Here is a 24,145-nt window from a genome sequence, read left to right as displayed (position 1 = left end):
TAACCTTAACCAAGTAGATGTGAAGGACATATGCAAATGAAAGAGCACTCTATTTTTCACCTTACATTTGGGTAATCAAAATATATATTTTATTTTATGTTTGGGTAATTACAGAAGTTATGTTGTTTTAAAATGGACTGAATAGAGAAATTGTTAAAATAACTCTTGTTAGAAGTTAAGTAGAGAGTATGTTTTTCCTGGCATTCCATGATACTCACCTTCCTGACACAATCGCTAAAGACAAAGTGGGTTCATAAGCAAATTGGTGAAGAAAGCTGATGGTGTCTGGGGTCTTAAAGGCTTGAAGGTAAACAAGCAGCCATCTAGCTGAGAAGCAACAAAGCCCACATGGAAGAAGCACACCAGCTTGTGTGATCACGAGGTGTCAAAGGGATCAGTTATCAGGTATCAAAGAACAAAAAATCAAATCATTGTGAATGAGGGGGAGTGCAGATTAAGGACCCAAAGCCCATCTGTAGGCAACTGGACATCCCCTTACAGAAGAATCACAGGGAGGAGATGAGCCAGTCAGGGTGCAGCATAGCAACGATGATTTCATACAACTTTCCTCTAGTTCTTAAATGCTTTGGGGGCAGACAAAAGAAAAGCGAGTAAAGGGAGACGTCAGACAGTGTAAGACATGACAAAATAATAATAATTTATAAATTATCACGGGTTCATGGAGTGAAGGGAGATGTCGGACAGTGTAAGACATGACAAAATAATAATAATTTATAAATTATCACGGGTTCATGAGGGAGGGGCGTGGGGAGGGAGGGGAAAATGAGCTGATTCCAAGGGCTCATGTAGAAAGCAAATGTTTTGAGAATGATGATGGCAACAAATGTTCTTGACACAATGGATGAATGGATGGATTGTGATAAGATTAGTGTAAGGCCCCAATAAAATGATGTCAAAAAAAGGATATGTTTTTCAAATGAGTGTGGAAAAGCAAAATAAGCTCTTAGAAAAAGGCACAAAACAAAGGAGCTAGGAAGAATAAACACAGAAATAAATGAGAAGAAAATGAGTATCTCACTATGGCAATAAAGTATTGAAATTCTCTGTATTGGCTGTTGGCTTTTTTGTGTTTGGGTTGCAAGCGACAGTCCCAAGTCGAACCAATTGAGAGGAAATAGTATGATTTTTAGGAATAAAGTAGGGAACTTAAACGGTAAAAGAAAGCTTGAGGGTTTACTGAGACCAGAAGCTCAAATGCTCCTGAATCCTCTGGCTTCGCCTATCATCAGTAGAATAACGGCTAGTAAATGAGGTCCTCTACCACTTTTCTGTCACTTTGTTGTAGTTTAATGGCTGGCTTGTCGGTTGCTGGGAGCTATGTTATTGGCATGGCAAACAGCAGGAGGGTCACAAGTTTTAACAGGAGGTGAACAAGTTTTAACAGCTTTCAGACTAAGAAGTTCAGCAGAGAGAGTAGGCTGTTGATTTCTGAGGAATTGGCCACTGAAAACTTTAGGACGAGCAGTCAAACATTGTCAGATATGGAGAACCGCATGAATCACAGCTGAAAACTGTCAGGGAGAGCCAGCAGGTGAGCCCCACGGTGGAAGGCACTCAGAATGTGACTGAGGAAGAGCCATCTTCTCAGAGTAGAATTAATGACACAGATAAAGCCTTTGAGAGAAAAGCCTTCATTTGCTGATGGGGCATGGCACAAAATGAGAGGAAACAGCTATACACATTTATTAATAATTTGAACTCGAATTTAGGAAAATTGGAAACCATAGAAATGAAATAGATTGTATAACGATGCCTATCCTAAGCTGAAATGGACTGAGAGCAGGCAGTCATGTGGTTTGCTATGCTGGGAATGACCCATTCAAGAGGAGTGGTGTTGAATTCATTGTCTAAAAGGACACTTCAATATCTATCCTGATACTATCTATCCGCATACAAGGAAATTCAGTCAATACAACTACATTAAAATTCAAACATCAGTTACTGGAATTAATGAGGCAGGAATGGAAGAATTATCCCAAAGTCTTTACTCTGACTTCAGTTAAACATGTAATTAAGACTCATTCATAACTATTGGTGATTGGACGGCAAACATTGGAAACAAAGAAGGAAGACTCATTGGAAAATATTGCCCTGGTAATAGAAACGAAACCAGAGATCACATGATAGAATTTTGCAAGACCAATGACTTCTTCATAGCAATTACCTCTTTTCAACAACATAAACGATGACTATACACATGGATTTCTCCAGTTGGAGTACACAGAAATCAAATTGTCTACGCATGTAGGATGTGATGCTGGAGAAGTTCAATATCAATGCCAAAATGAGGCCTTAGGATGCCTGTGGAACAGACCATCAATTGCTCATATGTAAATTCAAGTTGAAGATGAAAGTTAAAACAAGCCCACAGGAATCAAAATTCTACCTTGATTTGATATCACATGAATTTTGAGATCATCTGAAGAACAGATTTGATGCATTGAACATTAATGACAGAAGACCCGACAAGCTGCAAGATGACACCAAGAACACACAACTTGGAGAAAGCGAAAGATCATTAAAAACACTGGAACAAAAGAAAATATCAAAGTGGATGTCAGAAGAGACTCTGAAACTTGCTCCTGATAATAGAGCTACAAACAGGGTAGCTAAGACAAATGGCAGAAATGATGAGTAGACAAGCTGAACAGAGCATTTCAAAGGACAGCCCAAGGAAACAAAATAAATTATTCTAAGGAAATATACAAAGACCTGGGGTTAGAAAACCCAAATGGAAGAAGACACTCCGCTAAAACACTGAACAAAAATTCAAACCTTGAGCGGCAGTATTAAAGTATTCTAGGAGCAAAATTTTGAACAATTCAGGAATAATCAAAAGAAGGTTGAAGGAATGCACAGTTACTACATAAAAAAGAACTAGAAACCTTTCAATCATTTCAAGATTTACCGTTTAATTGAGAACTGGTGGTACTTATGGGAGAAGTTCACACTGCACTGGGGGCACTGTTGAAAAGCAAGGCTCCAGACATTGAGGGAATACCAGCTGAAATGCTTCAACAAACAGATGAAGCACTGAAAGCAATCATTGGTCTGTAAGAGAAATCTGGAAAACATCTACCTGGCCAAAAGACAGGAAGAGATCTATATTTGTCCCCATTCCAAGGACAGGTGACCTCATCAAATATGTAAATTATCAAACAAGATCACTAATGTCACTTGCAAGGACATTTTGCGGAAGATCATTCACAATGGTCGAAGCTGTACAGTGACGGAGCCAACAGAAATTCAAGCTAGATTCAGAAGAGGACATGGGTCATGGGGTATCATTGCTAATTGCATATGGCTCTTGGCTCAAAGAGGGTATACCTGGAAATGTTCAGTTGTGTTTTATTGATTATGCAAAGGCATTCAATGGTGTGGATCATAACCCACTGTGGATACCATTGAGAAGAATGAAATTCCATAAAACTTCATTGTGCTCCTGTGGAACCTGTGCATCGATCAAGAGGCAGCAGTTCTCACAGAACAAGAGATATGGAATGGTTTAAAATCCGGATCGATGTGCATCAGGTTTTATCTTTTTACTATGCTTAATCTACACTGAGCAAATAATCCAAGCTGCACTGATTGAAGAGAGAAGGTCGAAGGGTAGCAACCCTTCTCCAACCCCAGTTCTTCCCATTCCTATGGGGTCACTATGAATCGGAATCAACTCTATGGCAGCAAGTTTGTTTATTGGTGTTATAAGGAAAACAATAACATCTTGGAGAAATCAATCATAAGAGACCAAAAGGACAGAATTTGATTAGGGTCAAAGGTCAGAGGCAGGACGGGGTAGGAAAGAACCGTGTATCGAGGGATGAAGTGGGAGGGGTGCTGTCACACTGTGGGATCGCAATTAGTGTCATGAAATAATTTGCTTTGTAAGCTTACCCAGCTGAGCCCAAACCAGAACAAAAAGTAAAAACCAAAAATCTGGGGACCCCGTGCATATAAAATACTTACGGGTTCATTTTTATTAATGGAATTTGTCAATAATAACTTTAAGTTTTACTTATGATCTTAGAAAAGTTAATTCACTTATTCTTTTTATTTACTTATTTTCACTTAACAATGTTGAGTTTCTATTATGGCCTGCCCTCTGTACTATATCTTGGTCTTCAGTAGGAAATTACCTAGATAAATTATCTCTAGAGCACTTGTTTGGGAGGAAGGGAATAACATACAAATGTCATATGTGTAGAACTAAGAACATTAAAAGGAGCCCTATGTTTATAGCTGCTAACCTCACGGTCAACAGTTCAAAACTACCAGCTACTCCTTGAGAGAAAGATGAGGCTTTCTACTCCTCTAAAGAGTCTCAGAAGCTCAAATGGGCAGTTCTCTTGTATACTGTAGGGTTATTATGCATCAGAGTAGAATGAATGACAGTGATAAAAAATAACTTAAAAATATATTCTCTATTGTAGCGCTGCAATAGTGCTTTCTACACTCAAACTCCTCCAGGATTCAAAAGTTTTTGAAAACAAAGTCGTGCCAGTTGATGCAAAGGATTCCTCTCCTTCACTGTCTTTGGTATGTATGAATTCAATGCCTATCTTTACAATACTTATTATATAAAAACTATCAGCATGCTGGGAAATTGTCTAATTATTTGGACGAAACAAAGGGGTGATGTAGGGAAAAAAACAAAACAAAAGAGAAAAACAACAGGCTTAGTGTCAAAGATCTGTATTTCAGTCCCACTTTTCCATCATTTATTAACTGCTATAAATTGGGCGGTGCTTTCATTTTTAAAACAATCATATAATCTCGTCTGTGAGCCGATGGATTTTAATCATCACCCATGTTCCATGCAGGCGCACCATTCTCGGACCCTCATTCCAATCTCACGACCAAATAAAAGTGTTTCACAAAACTAGCTCTTCATTTCGCTTTCAAATGATTATTTAGCACTGACAATGTGACCTCTGTTACTTCCTCCTTTGACTCCTTCATGGTTAGATTCTCCCACACTTAAGCTCTCAAATGCATTTGACAACTGATGTCATAAACTCATTGGCATTTTATTGGACTGGGATAAGGCAAAGTAATTTAACAATCCAGGGTTGTATGGAATTAAAATATGAAAATTCATCACATAAAATCCATGCTCATTATGTTAAGCTTTACTAATAAAATTGCTAATATCTAGCATAATTATAAATTAACAAAGCTAATTGTTCACAGAGATTCATTTCTTTACTATATTAAAAGCAATTAAAATACTGGAAAGCAATCTAATTCTGAAAATGAACATCGAACAATGGTTCACAACAGGGGCTGATTTTGCTTCCCAGGAGATGCTTGGCAATGGCTAAAGATATGTTGGTGTCCCTGCATGGTGCAAAGAGCTGATGTACTCAGCTGCGGGTCAAAAGGTCAGAAGTTCAGGTCCACTTGCAGAGCACATGGAGGAAAGGCCTGGCAATCTCTTTCCGCACCAATCAGCTATTGAAGGCCCTATGGAGCACACTACTATTCTGACACACATGGAGTTGCCTGGAGTCTAAGCTGACTTAACAGCATGTAGTGGGTTAAGTCTAAGTTGACTTAACAGCATGTTGTGTACATTGGGCTGCTGACTGCAAGGTCAAGCCATTTGAACCCAGCAGGAGAGAGAGATGAAGTTTCTAGTACCCAAACATTTACAGCCCTGGAACCCACAGGGGACTTCTACCCTGTCCTATAGGGTCAGTCTGAGTAGGTACCCACTGAATAGCAGCGAGTCTCCTTGGGAGTTTGGTGTTTTTAGTGGGTGGTTGTCGCAACTAGAAGTATGACTGCCATCTAGCGGATGTGCTAAATAACGTTACAATGTACCCACTGCCCCTCAAGAAAACTGTCTGGCTCAGAATGTCAATCTTGTTGAGGTCGGAAACCATAACGTAGACTTAGGGCGTGAGCATTTCAATCGTAACAAGAAACAGAGGCTTTGAGAGGCACACTGAGGGAGTTTTCGGTAGTACTGCTACTCAGAAATGCCAGACGCCCCCAGTACTCAGTCGGCCCCCTGACAAGGACTCGCTGTCCTTTCTCTGAGCCTCATTCAGCACTCACTCTGTTCCCAGGAGCCTTCCACTCCCCTCCTCCCGTGGGAATCCACTCAAGGGCAACTAGACAACACCCCCCCTCACTCGAGCCTCCTTCAGCGCTCACGCCATCTCACCGGTGCCGACTCATAGCAACCCTAGGAGTCTGAGCAGAACCACGCCTTTGGGTTTCTGGGACTATAAATCCTTACAGGAGCACCTGGTGGATTTGAACTGCTTACCTTGGGGTTAGCCACCCTGTGCATAACCCGCAACATCACAGGGCTTCTTATTCCAACTCGTAGTGATCCTATAAAGCAGTGGTTCTCAACTTGTAGGTCACGACCCTTTTGGGTCGAACAACCCTTTCACAGGAGTCTCCTGATTCCCAACAGTAGCAAAATGACAGTGATGAAGTAGCAACGAAAATAATTTTATGGTTGGGGGGTCACCATAACAAGAGGAGCTGTATGAAAGTGTCGTGGATGGGAGGCTGTGAATCTGTATGGGAACAGAGAGGCTCACCGTTCTCCCTCGGAGGAGCAGGCGCGTTTGGACCACCAGCTCTGGGGTTAGCAGGTCAGCACTTAGCTGAGACGTGACCAGTGCTCCTTCTCTTTGATGGAAGCCATGGCCGATTGGTGAGGAGATGATATGCCTGTCTGGGGTGCTTTAGCAGGAAATGCCGAGAACAAACAGGAATTCAAAACCAAGATGATTTTACAGGTTTTTTTTGTCAATCAAAGCCTCTAAGACTGATTCTACCGGGAAAAATCCCACCTTAAACTAAATTTGCAGTAGTTCTGGACTTCTTTAGGTGTAAAAAACAAAATGAAAAAAACCACTGCATTGAGGTATAGTGACCCTATAGTTCTATAGAGTTTCCAAGGTTGTAAATCTGAGTAGACAGCTTCATTTCTCTCCCAAAGGGTGGGCTGGAAGCGACATCCTTGAGGTTTACAGTCCAATGCTTCAACCTGACATCCCCAGGGATCCTTAATGCTTCATTCCAAATGCAAATTCAAAGCCAAACTCACCTCCATTGAGTTGATTCCAACTCACTGCAACCCTATGGGACAGAATAGAAGTTGGCCCTTTAGGTAGCTAAGACTTTATGGGGGAAGACACCCTCATCTTTTTCCAGCTCAACAACTGGTGGGTTTGAACCACCGATCTTCTGGCTAGCTGCCCAATGCATAGCCCACTGAACCACCAGGGCTCCTAAATGTGTCCTAAGGAAGATGTTCGTATAGCATTTGGACATAGCCATGTATGTCATGTAATACAATCCGTTAAGACGGTGGCCTCTAATTTCCAAAGACAAAAGTTTAAATATCACTTCTGCCATGATGCTCTGGGTTAGATGTTGGGCTAGTAACCACAAGGTTGGTGGTTTAAGTCCACAGCCGAACCGCAGGAGAAGGATGTCTTCTCTGATAAAGATTTACAGTCGCAGAAACTCTATGTGGGGCTCCTATGAGTTGGAATTGTCTGGATGGCAATGGGCTTTGGTGTTTGGAAGCAGTCAGGTAGATAGGTAAACTTTCTAGATCTCAAAACTCCTATCTGTGACATGGCACTACCAATTGCCCCTCTTTGGCTTGTTGGAGGATTACATGAGAAAACGTGAACGAAGCATGAGGCGCAGGGCCAGGCACAGCATAAACACTCAGCTAGGACGACCACAGAATGATCATGAGACACCCATCTTCAGTCTTTGAAATGACACTTCCAAAAACTTGGATGATATGGGAAAGGCCAGTCTATACTTGCAATTGAAAAACTATATTTTATCAATGGGTACACAGAGAAAAAGAAAAATGGAAAAGCAGTATACCAAGAAGTAATAGGAGGTTTTATTGATTTTTGAGTATGGTTGATTTGTATATGTTTAATATTTTTGTAGAGCGCTCAAAATAAACTTTTAAAGATGAAAATCAGATACTGTTCAATGGTATCAAATGTGTCTCCTAACTTAAGTGACCTATAGTGGCAGTGTTAGGCCACGACTTTGCCATTACCAAATAGGAAGATAACCATCATTTTGATTTTTTTCGTAGAGCACGGAAAGTAAAGATAATAATGAATTTTTAGATCCGATTTCCCTGAACTCCCGAGAATATTTCAACATTCACCTGTGGTTGAGGTGCCGCCTCGCGTTGGTGACTGCATTTATCGCACAGGTCCGTGGGATCGTCATAGTGAAAGGTACGAATGGCCTGGCCCGCAGTGTGTTCATAAACATCGATCGTGTTTAGGCGGACGGGGGCTTCATTGGGATATACTCCATTGTAACATTCATACTGTTAAGTTTTTTTGCTGGATCTCTTCCAGAAAAAAAAATCAGTTTATTAAATGAGAATGGTCATTTTCCATTATATCGCTACACCTGGGCTATGTTGTCTAAATATATGCAGAACAGGCCAGGGGCTTTCAAAAGCTCAGGTCATCTTGGCATCGAGGCGGGTGGCTGAGGGCAGAGGTTGAGAGCACAATTCAGAGGCCCCCACTTTGGTTCAAATGCTGGCTACCGCACTGAACTGCCGTGTGAGCCCGGCAAGTTATCCACTCTCCTGATGGCTCAGTGTCCTCCTCGGTCAAACGGAGATCATAATTGCTTTCACCTTCCTTAGAGGCTTGCTATCAGAATGATTAAATGGATTAAGCTTTGCAAAGTTCTTAGAGAAAGCCCGGCATATGTCAATTCTTATAGCCACGAGTTATTTAGTGTCTGTTTGTATACCTGCTTATCCACCCATCTCTGTCTGCCTCCCCAAATTCGTGACCCCATGTAATAATATCATTCCTTTAAAGCAATAGAAAAACCCTAAAGTAACTGTGCCCCCCAACATATACCACTTAGCTTGTTAATGTTCTAAGTAGCGTCTCTTTGTTTTCAGTCTTTATGCCGCCTGTTTTTTTTTGTACTACACAGTATCACTGTGATGATAACTATGGATAATATATATGTTCTTACTTCAACACGGCATTTAAATAACTGCGTTTCTTGCAGAAAACGATATGACAGATTGTGTGAGCCTCATCAATGAAGCATGCACGGAGGCACAAAATGCAGGCGACGAGGAGCTACAGGCTGAATTCTTGATGCAAGCGGTAATCCTTGGCCTGCAAGAAAAGCATTTAAAGACAGACATCATCAAAACCCTCCAGGTATGAAAGGAGTCCAGCTTACATTTATGCTTAGTGGAAGATTCCGATTAGAATATAGGAGGAGGTTGTATTTTGATAGGCGGTGAATCTGTAGCAATCAACACGACCAGCTCTTCTTTCCCTAAAGTGGAAATGGTACTTGTGTTAGGCCAGGTTGTTGAGAGAAACAAAGCCAGTGGCATTCATCTATGTATGAGAAAGAATGTTATATCAAGAAGTAATCATATATCAGGAAGCCCAGTCCAACTCAAGTCCATCCATAAGCCCGATGTTAGTCCATAAGTCCCTCTTCAGACCCACATAGCCATGTGCCAGTGATCGAGAATGGTGAACTGGGAAGCAGAAAGAGCATAGGCTGGTGGGTGGAGAGTCATATGCATCCACGTTTGATGGAAACAGGCAGGATGCCAATAGCTTTCAGGTTCCAATGGCCCACCTGGGGGCCACCCCTCAAGGTAGGCCGAGTTTCAGCAGGCAGAGAGGCAAGGAGAGAGCGGTGTCTCTCACTCTTATACCAAAGGATTCATGGACATCAAGAAGGTGTCATCAGGCTGCGACCTGATTGACAGGTTCAACTCCACCCTGAGCCATTCTACCAAATGAATCATTCTCCCTTTTTTTTGGATAGGATATAATACATTTGCTTGAAGGAAATCACTTTCTTTCTCCACGATCTCGTTTAACCCTGGTGAGAAGCTTACTTTTGCTGGATGACTTAACGAAAATGGAGAAATTCAAGGAACCCCCCTCTTCAAAAACAGATCTCTTAATTTTGTTGACTCGATCTCACAACCTTCTTATCGAACAGGTGAGAGTGCTTTCAAGCAGAGTCAGAAATTTACTTTCCTACTTCTTTCCTTATCCCAGTGCACATTAATTGTTTGTTCCAATCTTTTGTTTTGTTGATAGATGCTAGCTTTGGGAGAAACAATTGAATTTCCGATATCAAGCACGGAATATGCAAATCCATTACAGCCTTTGAAAAATATCTACCTTCCTCATGTCATGCTACTGGCCAAAATAAAAATGAGAATTGGTAAGACTATTAAGTATAATTTATACCAGATTAAAAGGTGGAAGGGTAAAAGATGGAGTTATTTTGAGGTGCTTTATTTAAATAGGACAATATTAATAATACTCAGACTTCTTTTATTCAACCAATAGTTTTGTCACCTATAATGTGTCTTACTCTGAGATCCTAAGAACTTTCTGGAAACTAAAACAGATATAGTCCTTGTCCTTAGCGTCAGAGGCGGAAATGAACAAGTGCACAAAACCTATGTCGGAATGAATCTGTCACACAAGATCTATTTTTCAGACGTGAAAGAGCAAAGATATCACTTTGCAGACTAAGGTACACCAGACTCAAACCATTGAATTTTCAATCACTTCATACACATGTAGAAGGTGGACAATGACTGAGGGAGACAAGAGAAGAACTGATGAGTTTTAATTAGGGCACTGGTGAAGAATATTGACTATCCATCACAATTATTCATAATGATTGTTATATCTGAGCCCATTGTCACAGTCACTGTGTCAACCCATTTCCTTGATTACCTTCTTCTTTTTCACTAACCCTCCATTTGACCAAGCATGCTGTCCTTTTCCGGGGACTAGTCTCTCCTGATAACATGTCCGAACTATGGGGCTGAAGTCTTGCTATGTTCTCTTGTAAGGAGCATTCTGGTTTTACTTCCACCAGACAGATTTGCTTCTTCTCTCATGGTCCATGGTACTTTCAATATTCTTCCCTAACACCGTAATTCTCTGATCTCCCTTATTCGTCACCATGCATATTGAGATGATTAAAAATATGACGAGTCAGGCACACCACACCTCAATTCTCAAAAGGCCACATTCACTTTTTCACACTTTAAGAAGCCTCTGCCACAGGCTTGTTCAATGCAGTATGTCATTTGATTCCTCGACTGCTGCTTCCTTAAGGTTTATTGTGGATCCAAGTAAAATGTGATCGCTGACAACTTCAAGTGGTTCTCTCTTTATCAGGATGTGGCATATTGCTCCATATGTGAGGGTTTCTTTTCTTTACATTGAGTTGTAATCCATGCTGAGGCCTGTAGTCTTCGATCTTTGTCAGTAAGGACTGCCAGTACTCTTTCATTTCAGAAAGCCTAGCCTGGGTTTTTAGGAGCCTTCCTTCGATCCTGGTGTCACATTCTTCTTCACATAGTTGAGCTTCTCAGACTATTTGTTCAGCACACAGCTGGAATAACTATATTGAAAGGATACAACCTAGATATATACCTTTCTTGGTTTTAAACCACTCAATCTACCATATTCTGTGTGGATGGCTGCTGCTTGGTCTATCATAGGTTCTTCATGAGCACAATTACATGTTCTGAATTCCCGTTCTTTGCAGTGCTTTCCCTAGTTTGTTATTGTCCACACAATCAAATGCCTTCGTGGAGTCAAAATTGGCATTGTGTATCAGACAATCATATAGCATAACTGTGCTGGCAAGGACAAATTCAAAATGCCAATACATGTCAACTTAAGCATGCAGATGTGTAAGATACCAATCATTTTGTATGCTATTTTTTTATATATAAGCAGCTTTTAAATGTTATTTTTAATAGTTTTATTGAAATATAGTGAACATATCATGCAATTCAGTAGTTCAGTCACATTTGGAACAATTTCTTGTACCCGTTGCTGTTGATCCCCCATTTCCCTTTAACTGCCCTTCCATTCCCCCAGTTACTGTTTCAGTTGATCCACCCATTCTGAATTCCCTATACAGAAGACCCTACAAAATAAAAATTAAAAAACAAAAAGAACCCTGCAAAATCGACCAAATAAACAGAGCAAAACCTCCCTGGAAAAGAAAGTGGATGATATATATTTTAAAATAGAATAAATTTAAATAGGCCAACATATGGGTCAAAGGGGAGCATGAGTGACAAGGTGCGCCATTCCCACCGCCCTGCAGCTGCTGCCATCCACCTTCCCACGCTCTTTGTCTGGCAGCAAGGACACTCATATTACTAGACTAGGGTCGGGTGATTCACTGGAGGCTCAATCAGTGCAGGGACCCTGCGAATGGATTTTGCGTCAATTAAATGCCTAGAACAGTGCCTGGCTCACTGTAAGCAAGATTCATACGTTGACTATTATTATTTATAAGTGTTGACTCTGTTTTATAAGTCTATTATCTTTTCATGTATGATTTCCTTTTATTTTCATCTCGTCTAGAATTTGAGATACTCGACTTCACCTTTCAGACTATAGTTCCGGTTGCAGCACAAACCATCTTCTCAAATTCACCTATTAACTTTTAAAGGAAAAATTAATTTGTCCCCAAATTTTAGAAATAACATTTGGTGCTGTTTATATCTTTATAAATGGTCTTTTTAGGAATTCAAGTTGTCGTCTGCCCTCCAATCAGCTTTGTTGTACTGGCTGCCACTGTTCTGGAGATCAGCGTGTTCTTTGCGATGCCCGTTGGGTCTTTTTGGTGGACTCTCCGGCTTACTTTGTCTGGCTGTTTCAGCGGAGGTTCCGGTTTTGGATTAGGCTCAACAGTGGTGATCCTGAAAATGCTGTGAAGAACAGCTAGTTCTGCCAGTGTGGCTGCCCTGCAGTAGCGAAAGGTCAATTCTTTGTTGACACACCAGGAGAAACGCAAAGGCCAGATTCTCTAGCTTCAGAAGTAGAAAGAACAGAGACCAGTTATTCAGATGTCTCATATCGTTGCAGAAACTGCCTGGAAGCCCCCACAGTGCTGCCCTTCTCTGGGGCTTGCAGGCCGACCAAATTTCAGTCGCTCCCTGTGACACTGTCTCTGATGGCTGACCCAGGACTGCCAGACTCTGGCACTCAGCCCCAAGGGAAGAAATCCTACACCAGCTCTTTGCTCTTATTCAGCACCTTCTAAGAACCACTTTCCTCCTGCATCTGCAGCTGCAGCTGCAGCTGCACAGCTCAGGAAGGGCTGATGGCAGGACTACTGTGGGGAAGGGAGGGCGACGCACCCAAACCATCATCCTGATTCTGCTCACCAGTACCCACTTCTGCTCCCCCACTTTGCATTATCCTTGACCATTGTTACCGTGTGTGTTATGCCGGCCTTTTGAACAAAGATGGGACCCCCACCCAAAACTTGGTTCAGGTGTGCAGACAAAGGATACCTAGTGCACATCAAGATTGATGGGAAAACACACACATACACACACACACACACACGCCTGAACAAGGCCTAGAATGGCTTGAGAGAGCAAGGGAAGGAGACGATTCTGTTATTTCTTACGGGTTGGGAATGGGAATGGGCTGGAACAAGGGTTCCCATAAGCTCCTGGGTGGGAGTTTGGTGGGCTGAATCTCCCACTGGTATCAAAAAGAGGGACACCAGGCTTTCTGGTCCAGATGTGGCACAAGAAGGGAAGAGCGGAGAGTAGCCGTACATCCAGGACCGGGATCAGACTCCTCAGTAAAATGCAATCAGCGCCACCATCTCGTATGTACAATTTAGTATTTTAGGTAAACCTGTATGTTTGGGGTTTCTTCATTTGTAAAATGAGGTTGGCCTTCCTGGACTCTACGATTCCTTCCACCTTTCAGATCCCACAGAAGTTATTGTTCTGTGTTTTTATTTCATAATTTGTTGTATTATTTGGGCCTTTGAGTTCTACAAGAGCATACTGTACAGATTGTGTTATATAGTACAGATTGTGTTAAATCAGATGTCTGCTCTGTTTCCTGCCTTCACTAAACTTGAGGATGTGTCACCACTCAATGACAATACTGTTGCTGTTTTTCGGATTCACTTGAAGCTGAACAGCTTGCTTGTCTGGTAAATTATATTAAATACAGACTTAAAAACAAGACCAAAAGCAGCTTTGCTGTCAAAACAGCGTCAGCTTCCCAACTTCTTTTAAACCGAGTTGATGTTTATTGGGGAAAAGAGCTCTTCAATATTATGAAGCATACAATAATTTGTGGCTTGGTGCTTTCTCGACAGTTTTCCTTTATAGGGATATAGATTGATATTTGTATCAGAATATTTTGATAAATTGATCACTGTATCAAAAAAAGGTATTTAAAAATAATTTCCATGAGGCAAAAATTAATCATTATGGTGTTTTCCTCTTAACACTAAATCTTGAGTTTCCTTATTAGATGCAATAGTAGAGAACGGTAGGCATGAATAAGTCATTTACATTTCTTACTGTCATTCAATTAAATACTTATTGAGCCCAGCTAATGGTAATAAGGGCAGAGAGTAGAGATATAACTGAGAACCAGTCACCATGTCTGCCCTCAAAAGAACTTATGATGAGGAGAGAGAGGGTGTAGCCAAATTTACTGTAATGTATTTTTCTAATATTAACAAAAATCTCTAAGATGAATTGATGTATCGTGACTTGTAGCTTTCCCACTGACATGGAGGTATTTGATATTTGTCTCCTATGTGGATGAACAGCGATAATATCATTGGAAACATCAAGCGAACCATCTAAAAAGAGGAACTCGTTTGCTGCCATCAAGTCAATTCTGACTCAGCTCTGACCAATAGCACAGAGTAGAATTGAACCTTTGGGTTTCTGAGACGGTAACTTTTTATGGGATTGGTTGATGGCTTTCAATGGCTGCTCTTGTGGTTAACAGTCTGTGTTAGTCTGGGTACTTTAGAGAAACAAATCCACAGAAACTCATGTATAAGAGAGAGTTTTATATAAAGGGTAAGTGCACATCAAGAAAACATCTCAACCCAGTGCTGACCAAGCCCACAAGTCCAACATTAGCCCATATGTCTGACATCAATTCAAAAAGTCCTCCTCTATCTCACAAAATACACACAATGATGCCAACTGCAGGAGAAAAGTTGAGTCAGTTAGCATGTAAGCATCTCAACACTGGCAGGGGTCTCTACACGGCTGCTCCAGCACCCAGGTCTGCATCAGGGTAGGTCCATGTGGCTTTTCCTTGGGGATATCTTGCAGGAAGTGAGCCATGCCAGCTGACGCAGGGAACTGGCTAAGGCAGCTGCACCCTGGCCCGACCATCACAAAGCAAGAGACCCAAGCACTAGAAAGGCGAGGCTCACGGAGCCATTTATCCCTCTGCCCTTCAATTGACACCCCCATGTGTTTATCAGCCAGGTTGGCACAACAAACTAACTACCTCAGAGTCCAACACTCCACTCTGCCATCAGAACTCCCGTGGTCGGTAAATTGAAAGTGAGATTTCACTGGGCATCTCCTAGGAGCACAGACTCTGGAGAAAGAATCCTGGAGCGGGAATCAAACTTTGGCACGTTCGGTTTCTCCCACCGTCAAGTGTGAAGAATAAGAGCTCTGGCTTGCTATGGGATGACAGACGTAAGCTGAAGGTTTAACCTGTTCTAAGATCGTATGTAGCCAGTCACCAGAGGCTCCATTAAAATTCATGCAGACTTCATGTATGTCACAGCAGAATTGTGCCCCATAGGATTTTCACTAAGTGGGGGCTTTTGGGGAAGCATGTCTTCAGACTGAGCTTCTACGGCATCTCTGAGTGGACCTGAACAGTCAATCTCCTGGTTAGTAATCTAGCATGTTAACCATTGGCACCACCCAGGGACTCCAAGGGCTTTCAGGTATTACTTATTCTAATTCCTGTTGTATTTCTCGTTCTCCTGAGAGCCCCCTGGAGGCAACGACTCTGACTTCTCTGTCTCCATAGCCTTAATGTGCGCTCAGTAACCGGATTAAAAAGAACAAAAGAAAGGGGTAGACTGGAAGGGGGAGGTAATGTCTTACACTCTCTACCATCCTGCCACTCATATAACACATTTTTGAATTAAAATTTTACAATAAGTTCTAGATTTTCTGAAAACCTTTTGGAGGAGCAGCCTCCTCTTTGTTGTCGGCTGGGACTTGGAGCAAACCTATGTGCCACTGAAAGGAACACTGCCCAGTCCTGTGCCAGCCTCATCGTCACCGCCAGGCTAACGCTCATTGTAGCATCCATGGTGTCAATCCATCTCCCCGAAGGGCTTCCTCTTTCCCACTAACCCTCGCATTTCCCAAACGTGATGTCCTTTCCTAGAGACTGGTTCCTTCTGATAACAATACCAGAGCACGTGAGACAAAGTCATCATTCTTGCGGCCAAGGAACACAGCGTCTTAGAGTTGTAAACTTTCAGGACCTACAGGGACCTTAGATATTTTCTATTTCTATTGGCTCGTTTTTCACAGGAAGACAGCCAAGGGCCAGAGGCATACAGAGATTTGTCCAGTGCTTTAACTGACAGTGTGGACTCTATGGCTGGCCGGGACCCAGCACTTCAGGAAGACCCAGCATCTGTATCATGCTGCAACCCCACGTGGCTTCCTGTTGAGACTCCTCTATTGTGCAATGCAAAATACCTCATTAATGCAGTGGCCCCACCAGGTGCCTTCTATGCTACCTCAGTGTTCATCTTCTTTAAAAGTATCAAAAGACAAGGGGACCCTCGGCTATGACTTAGACATCTGTGTTCTCTGTGATGCCTTGCCTGGTCTTGGCCTGCTGCCAGCTGTCCTGGGTTCCAGTGCAGTCTTTGACTCACACTTGTTTGCGCATTTTGGGGGGCTCCAGTGAGAAGTGGGTGCAGTGCGCGTGTCCATGCCTGTAGCCTGCAGTGTATGCCATGAGGCTTAGTGGTCAGGCAGATGTTTCAGAGGAATCAACAGAGCCGACACTGAACTTGTCTAACGTCCGGTGCACTATTTGGCTCCCAAGTCCACCACACAGTCTGTTGCCTGGCTGGCCACTTGCTCCATGTTGGTCCTTATGAGAGGTAATGCAGGGTCATAGTACAGAGTATGGTCTTGGGAGCCCTACTGCCGAGATTCAAACCATCTCCCTGGCACTTAGTAGCCCTATGCTCTTGGGGGAAATTATGCAAGACTTCTCCTTGCCCCCACCTCCTCCCCTGTCAAATGCACAAATAATGATGGTCACTTAGAGTTGTGAGGCTTCCCGGAAAGAGTAAAGCTCACGCGTGTTGGTCTGCATGGAGGACTCCCATAGAGCCATAGCGTTCATCAATCTTAGTGCCTGTTAGACTCAGTGCAATGGTTCCAGCCCTCCACGTTAGCCTAGCAGCCACTTGACGGAGGCAAGCTGAGGCAGCCTGCTTCTGCCAAGACTGACAGCCTGGCCAACCCGGCGGAGCAACTCTGCTCTGCACTGTGCGGTCACTGAGAGTCATAATCGACTCTGGCACTAGGGTTCAGAAAATGTTAACTCTTGTTATTTTCTTGTCTCATTTTTGTCTAGTGCCCAGTTCAGTCTTTGGCCCACAATAAGAAGTCAGCATATATTTATAGAGCAAATTGTGTTTGTCGGCCTGCGTTTGAGACTACGCAGCATCAATCTAATCCCACCTCTACACAACAGCACTTCATATAGGTTAAGATGCATACTGTGTGTAGCCCGTCATCCATAACTATGACGAACAACTGCCTAGCCAGCAGTCACGATCATGCCAAGTTGAAAGAAAATAGCTCTTAGTATATGCAAAGTGTGTGCGAGCCTCATAAAGCTACCAGATGTGTTCCGCCTAAGATAATTTCATCTTCAGACGCGTCGTAGAGCATCATGAACTTTGAGAGCTGAAAAGCGTCTCGGGAGAGTAGCCTTCCTTTTAAGAAGGACACATACTTCGCATGCTTCTCAAAGGGGATATTGCAAAGGGCTGCCTCTGTAGTCATTGAGATATTGGGTATTGTGTTCTTTGCAATGTCTCTCAGATGCACAGGACAGAAAGACCACCAGCGTTCTTACCACATGCCATTTCTGTGGGAGCAGTAGGGTGCCAGGAAGCCATGTGGTAGAAACTGTTTAGCTTTCCTCGCCTCATCCGTGGGTTCTTCTTTTTTTAGGACATACAATTGCCAAGAAAATATATTCTACCAATAAAGCGAAGGACCCTTCCAAGTGGTCACCTGCCCTCCAGCTTTTCCAAGTGGCCTTGAAGCTCTGCAAGCTCTGGGCTACAGAAGAAAGCGAGGTGGAAGCGGAGATTCTTTTTCAGAAAGGTAAAATGTGCATGGAGTCCAAAGTATGATAAAAGTTTGTGGGTCTTGTTTTTCTATTAACAATGAACTTAATACAAGAAAAAAGTACTGGTTTCTACCCAAGGCTTAGTGATTACAAACCCATTGATGCCTGCGTGCCAACCTCACTTTCAGAGAAAAGGACACTGCTTATTTGAATTTTATAGTTACCCCATGGGGAGAGACGAACTACTTAGCTTCTGTTATCATTATACTTGGCCCTTGTGTTGTGTTCATCCGTATTCGCTATTTCACCTCTCAGGGCTCTAATACCCAGGGCAATGACCGCACTGAACTCACCGACAACATTCTGAATCAAAGAGCTTGTTAGGGAAGTTAACAAAGTGGTCATGTCAGGGGGAAATGCTCAGGGGAGACTTGGTTATCAGGATGTGTCACCAGCTTCCCTCAGGGTTGCTAATACATGCTCAGAGACGCAGACCACTCAGCCATAAACTCAACCTCTGTGTGTGGGCCAACCCAACTTCCCGATTAAGTGCCCCAAGGCTCCCCACTCCGGTAAACTTTAGCCCCAAGACAATCAATTCCACCTCTGTAGGTCAGCAAGTCCAGCTTCCTGAATTAAATGCCCAGAGCCAGCCCACTTCTCAAGCAAGCCTGCCTCCTGCCCACAGGCCCTCCGCTGTACTGGCTCCATACGTTGGAAAGGCCATCACTCGGCTCCACACTCTGCCCCAGGTTCTGCTGCTGTTGCTCTGAAGTTAGAACTGTCTCCAGACCCAGGGGGGTCACTGTGTAGGGGCCTCGGGTCCAGGGGCCTTGCACTGTTCCAGGCTTTTGCTAGTAATAAGATTCCTCTTCCTGCTTCTCAGAGGGCAGCAAGATGACACTGCAGAGAATTCTGTTCACAATGACTCACAAGAGGCGAATCCTATCAGTATCGTCCCCATCCTTCCTAACAGACCGATGCAGGAAACAGTCATTTGGCGAGACTTTGGCTAGAAGAGCCAAGTCACATAGCTCCCTGCCCCTGCAACCGCCCTTGCAGGATGTGTCATGGTTTATGAAAAAATGATGGCATTCATTCACTTCGTTATAAATAATGTTATTTAAATTATACTTGGAATATTTTTCCTGTGACATTGCAGTGCTTGGTAAAAATATTTGGTTAATTTATATAAGTAAGCTATATTTCCCTGCTCAAATTAAATTGTTATGTTGATGTGTGCGCCCTGGAGTCAATTCCAACTCATAGCAGCAAACAGAGGAGAACTGGCCCATCGGGCTTACAGGAGCAGCTTCTGAACAGAGTTGCCAATAGGAGTGAATCACTGAGATCATTGGTTAAGAGTGGGAAGCTTAGCTACACCTATAGCCATATACAACATGTATCACATTGACGTTGTTCTCTTGTGGCCATTTTATCCACGCGAATAGCAATGTTTGGTACCACATGTTGCACATCCACAGATGTCAGACGTGAGGTCATTTATGTCCCATAGTGCTCTTAAAGGTAGTCATAACTAATCCTGCTTGAGGGAACAGGAGCGTGATGTGCATACAGGCTAAGCAACGTTTTAACTGTCAGCATCTGTTAAATGCCAGTGTCCAGAAGCAAATGAACCTCCGACCGGCTCTGTGTCCTTTTCATGGGCAGCATTGAAACTGCGATCCTTGCTCTAGCGAGCACACGGTCCTCCTCCTCCTCCTCCTTCTTGCTCTCCAGTTGCCACTCCAGCCCTGGACGATGTGTGGGAAGTGGGCCATTTCCTTCTTCCATGACGAGTTCTCACTATTGGCTGGCCTTTTAGGATTTGGTTTTAAGAGAGATGTTTTCTGTGATTTCGGCGTCAGTAGATAGGAGAAGGAGGGGCGGAGGAGGTGAGAGTGGGGAGAAGAAGAACCAATGGAAGGAGAACCAGAGTAAGACAATGCAAACAAAAAGTAAATTGTCTTGGGGAAGCCAAAAATTTGTGACTTATTGTCCCTGCCTTTCTTCTACTCCCACTCACTGAAAGCAAGAGGGAGCTATTCAGTGGGCAGTGCCAGCCTGACTAGTCCCAGCTCTGGGGACTCTTAGCAAAACAAGCGATTGCATTTTTCTCCAGCCAGATTACCAGCTAACCGGAAACACCCAAGGGCACCACACCCCATTTCCAAAGCTGCAGCTTAACTATTTGTCCTTAAGTTCTCGATGCTGTAGAAAGGCAAAATCCATCTTTATACATCTTTTTGTTCTTTCAGGCAAAATAGAACGTCAGATATTGATGGAACAGAAATCGCCACACTTTCAGCTGAAGAGTTTATATGAAGCTATACAACTAAGCCTGAAAAATGACCAAAACTCAGGGTAAAAAAAAAACAAAAACAACCCCAAACAGTCAAAATACCTTTCCGTTGTTGTAGTAATGTGTGTTGGAGTTTTTGTTGTTGTTTTTAGCCATTTGTTCTAGAACACCATCAGGTATGCAAGGCTGGAATGAGTAGGAAGCCTGCTCTTGTCCAGGCTGGTTCACTAGGGCACATCTGTACATTAGGGGGCTGTTGTCCTAACCCACTGTTTAAGCAGGTGCTCTTGGTTTGGACCTCAGGCTTCAGCTGCAGGAATGGTTGATGACGCTCATTATCATGGTGGCATATGATTTCTAGCCTGTACCCGAATCTCCTGTCTTTCCCATGATTCCAGCTGCCTCCCCTTGAGACATTCTTCGTAGAGAGAATCTATATGAATATTCACTTTGGTCACCAGCAACACACCTAGTCAACTAAATTCTTCATAAAAATTGCCTTGGTGTTATCGAGTATCAGCCTGCATTAGAATTACTGGAGTGATCCAAATAGCCAAGTATCCCCCTCACAGAGTTGATCGTTAATTCACAGATGTAACTCATACTAAATCCCCATTTCCTGTATACTCAACGCTTCTCTTTCAATTTCAATTAATCTCTCCATTCCCGTCTTTATGGTGCCCCATATGCTGGAATATCCCAGAATTACCCCAACACTGGGATGCATCACCGTCATGGCCCAGAGTATTGTCAGACATAGCAAGCTCAAATGCCCAGGTCTCATCAAGCCCTGCTGGTTTCCGTGGAGCATAAGGTGCTAGTGTCTGTGGCCAAAAATGCTGAAAGAAAAAGGGGCTAAATTGGGACCTGTTCTGCTTTTGTCTATATTTGCTTTTCATAAGGTCAGAAATCATCAACAACTCGTTCTAAATTTATGAGTGGTGAAGTTATCTAGTTAATCAGTGTAATACTGTGTCATTTTAGGTTGATAAGAGAATCTTACCTGGAACTGGCTTTATTATATCTTCATCTGAAGAAGTCAAAGAGCAGACTTTCATTATCACCATTAACATTTAAGGTAATAAACTGTTTTATTAAAAATTATAAGCTAATTGCATTGAGCTTGTCATTTTGTAGCACTGTGCTATTAAAATAATGAGATTTTCCCCTGTGACTTAACTTCATTATATTCACAGTTGTATTTAGATATCTCTTCAGACATTTTATGTAAGCCTCTTGAAATCGATTTCATGTAGACATTTATGGCTGCTAAAATGTTATCCATGAAAGTTGTTAGGTGCCGTGGAGGTAGTTCTGACTCACAGTGATACTTTGTGCAACAGATCAAAACGCTGCCCTGTCCCCTATCATTGTCATCAATGTGGTTGCTTGAGCCCCGATTGCAGCCACGTATCAGTTCAGTTCATCCAGGCCTTTCTCTCTTTTGCTGACCTGTACGTCACCATGCATGAGGTTCTTTTCCAAGGAGTGGACTTACCTGAGATTATGTCTAAAGTACACGAGCTGAAGTACCATCCTTGTATCTAAGATGCATTCCCCCCATCCCCCTCCAGCTTTCTTGGCTTGTAATTCACATATACAATTCAACAATTCAATCACATCAAGAAGAGTTGTGCAGTCCTTACCAAAAATCAGTTTTAGAACATTTTATTCATTCTTGTACTCATTAGCTCCCCGTCTCCCCCTCCCCCAAACCTCACCTGCTATACCCCCAAGGAATCGTGAATCTACTGTCTCTATAGATTTACCTATCCTAGATTTCCTATACAGGAAAACACTTAAAAGAGAACAAATTAACAAACAGACAAACTAACAAGAACAACAAAGTTAAGCAGATAAAACTTGACACAATTGATATATGGAATGTTATAAGAGCTGTAAGAGTCCCCGGTAAAATGAATTATAAAACAAACAAACAAAACTGCAATTGAGGAGAGACCAAAAAATATTACAAATTAGAACAAATTCAAGGAGTTCATAAGGAAGGTCAAATGATAAGGTGCTAAATTTCAACCTAACTGCATCTGCAACAATCCATTTTCTCGTGCATTCTGCATGGTAGCAGGGTTACCCACATCCCTGGTCCGTGGTCAGAGGGGATTCAACAGGGGCATAATCCGTGCATATTTCCCCTTCCCTTTTTTTAAACTGAAAAGGCTTTAAAATGGATCAAAAGGGAGATGAAGTGGTAAGGTGGTACACTTTGACCCAACTCTGGCAGTCTATATGCTTGCAGTATTCCTCGGCAGGACCACTGCTCAAATGTACCAGCGTGTCCCAGTCCCCCATATTCACATGTATGTGTAGGAGGTGACTGAAAACACCGGGGCCTTGGCCGGGCACAGTTTTGACCTTGAACCTGGTGTTTGACTTCTGCAAGTGTTGGTAGGGAACCCAAGTAAATTTAAGTCCTTGACAACTACAACCTTTTTCCTATTTATGGTGATGTTTGTGGAGACAGTTCTACAGGTTTTTCTTTTCTCTGCATTGAATTGTAATTTATACTGAAAGCTGTAGTCTGATCTTCACCAGGGATACTTCAAATCTTTTGTGTTTTCAGCAAGCAAAATTGTGTCATCTGCATATCAAGTTGTTAATGAGCCTACAACTTAGCCATGGTCTTCTTTATATAGTTGTATCCACTACATATGGTCTATACTCAGATCAAGTCTTGATGGACGCATTCATTCCTTCAATCCGTACCCACTCGTTATATATTTTAAAGCAAAGTGAAAAATAAATTTCCAGAAAGAAATCAGTTCCTTTTCTCCTGGTGCTTACTTTCCTAAAGAGGGGGGTGTGGGGCAGACTATAAACCAATAAAGGAAGAGAGGTAGAAGGGAATGAAGAACAAAAAGGGGAATGGAATGAGGAGACTCTTTAAATTAGTATTAGCGAGAGTGTGGGTGGAACTTGTGATATTCAGTTGGGCTCTGATAAAGCGGAGGGACCCACACAAAGAGCTACTGTGGTCCCGTCTAGAGTAAACTCAATCACTCCTTGCCATTGAGTCCATTCTGACTCATGGCAACCCTGTGAGGGGAACTGTCCCTTTGGGTTTCTGAAGCTGCAGATCTTTATGGAAGTAGCAAGCAAGCATTCGAACAGCTGACCTTGCAATGAGCAGCCAAACACATAGTCGACTATGCCACCGAGGTTCCTCAAACAAGAATAAAATATTTCAATTTCCATTGAATTGGCACTGATACTTCTATGTGTGGCAGAGTAGAGTTGTTTCCAAAGAGTTTTAATGGCTGACTCTTTGGAAATGCATCACTAGTTCTTTCTTCCATAACACCTCAGGGTGGATTAGAACCATTAACTTTCTGTTAGCTGTAGAATGCATTTGCTCTACCCAGTGACTCCTCAATATATGGTAAACACACTTCCATCAAATTGCTTCTGGTTCAGAGCAACCATATAAGGCAGAGTGGGCCTCCTCCACAGGGTGTTCATGACTGTGGATCTCTCCGGGAGCAGACAGCCTCATCCTTCCCTTTCGGCCCGTCAACTGTCTGGGTGGCAGCCAGTGCTTACTGTGCTGCACCACTGGGTTTTCTTTCAATGTAGAGATGAGCCTCTCCAACTAAGGTGCAGTAATATTTCC

General features: G+C 42.6%; 1 protein-coding gene across 1 annotated transcript in view; it reads left to right on the top strand.

The window, feature by feature from the left end:
- CFAP54 (cilia and flagella associated protein 54) overlaps positions 1 to 24,145 on the top strand; it is a 355,855-nt gene that overhangs the window by 230,947 nt on the left and 100,763 nt on the right. The window contains exons 52-59 of the mRNA XM_075553212.1: positions 4,452 to 4,557; positions 8,114 to 8,261; positions 9,067 to 9,224; positions 9,853 to 10,032; positions 10,134 to 10,260; positions 18,095 to 18,250; positions 20,474 to 20,579; positions 21,502 to 21,595. Coding sequence (XP_075409327.1) covers positions 4,452 to 4,557; positions 8,114 to 8,261; positions 9,067 to 9,224; positions 9,853 to 10,032; positions 10,134 to 10,260; positions 18,095 to 18,250; positions 20,474 to 20,579; positions 21,502 to 21,595 — 1,075 coding nt within the window. The remainder of the gene's footprint in view (positions 1 to 4,451; positions 4,558 to 8,113; positions 8,262 to 9,066; positions 9,225 to 9,852; positions 10,033 to 10,133; positions 10,261 to 18,094; positions 18,251 to 20,473; positions 20,580 to 21,501; positions 21,596 to 24,145) is intronic.

The sequence above is a fragment of the Tenrec ecaudatus genome, chromosome 6 (assembly GCF_050624435.1).
Source record: "Tenrec ecaudatus isolate mTenEca1 chromosome 6, mTenEca1.hap1, whole genome shotgun sequence".
NCBI lineage: Eukaryota > Metazoa > Chordata > Mammalia > Afrosoricida > Tenrecidae > Tenrec > Tenrec ecaudatus.
Note: the sequence above shows the minus strand (reverse complement) of the source record. Positions and strands in the feature narration are given on the sequence as shown.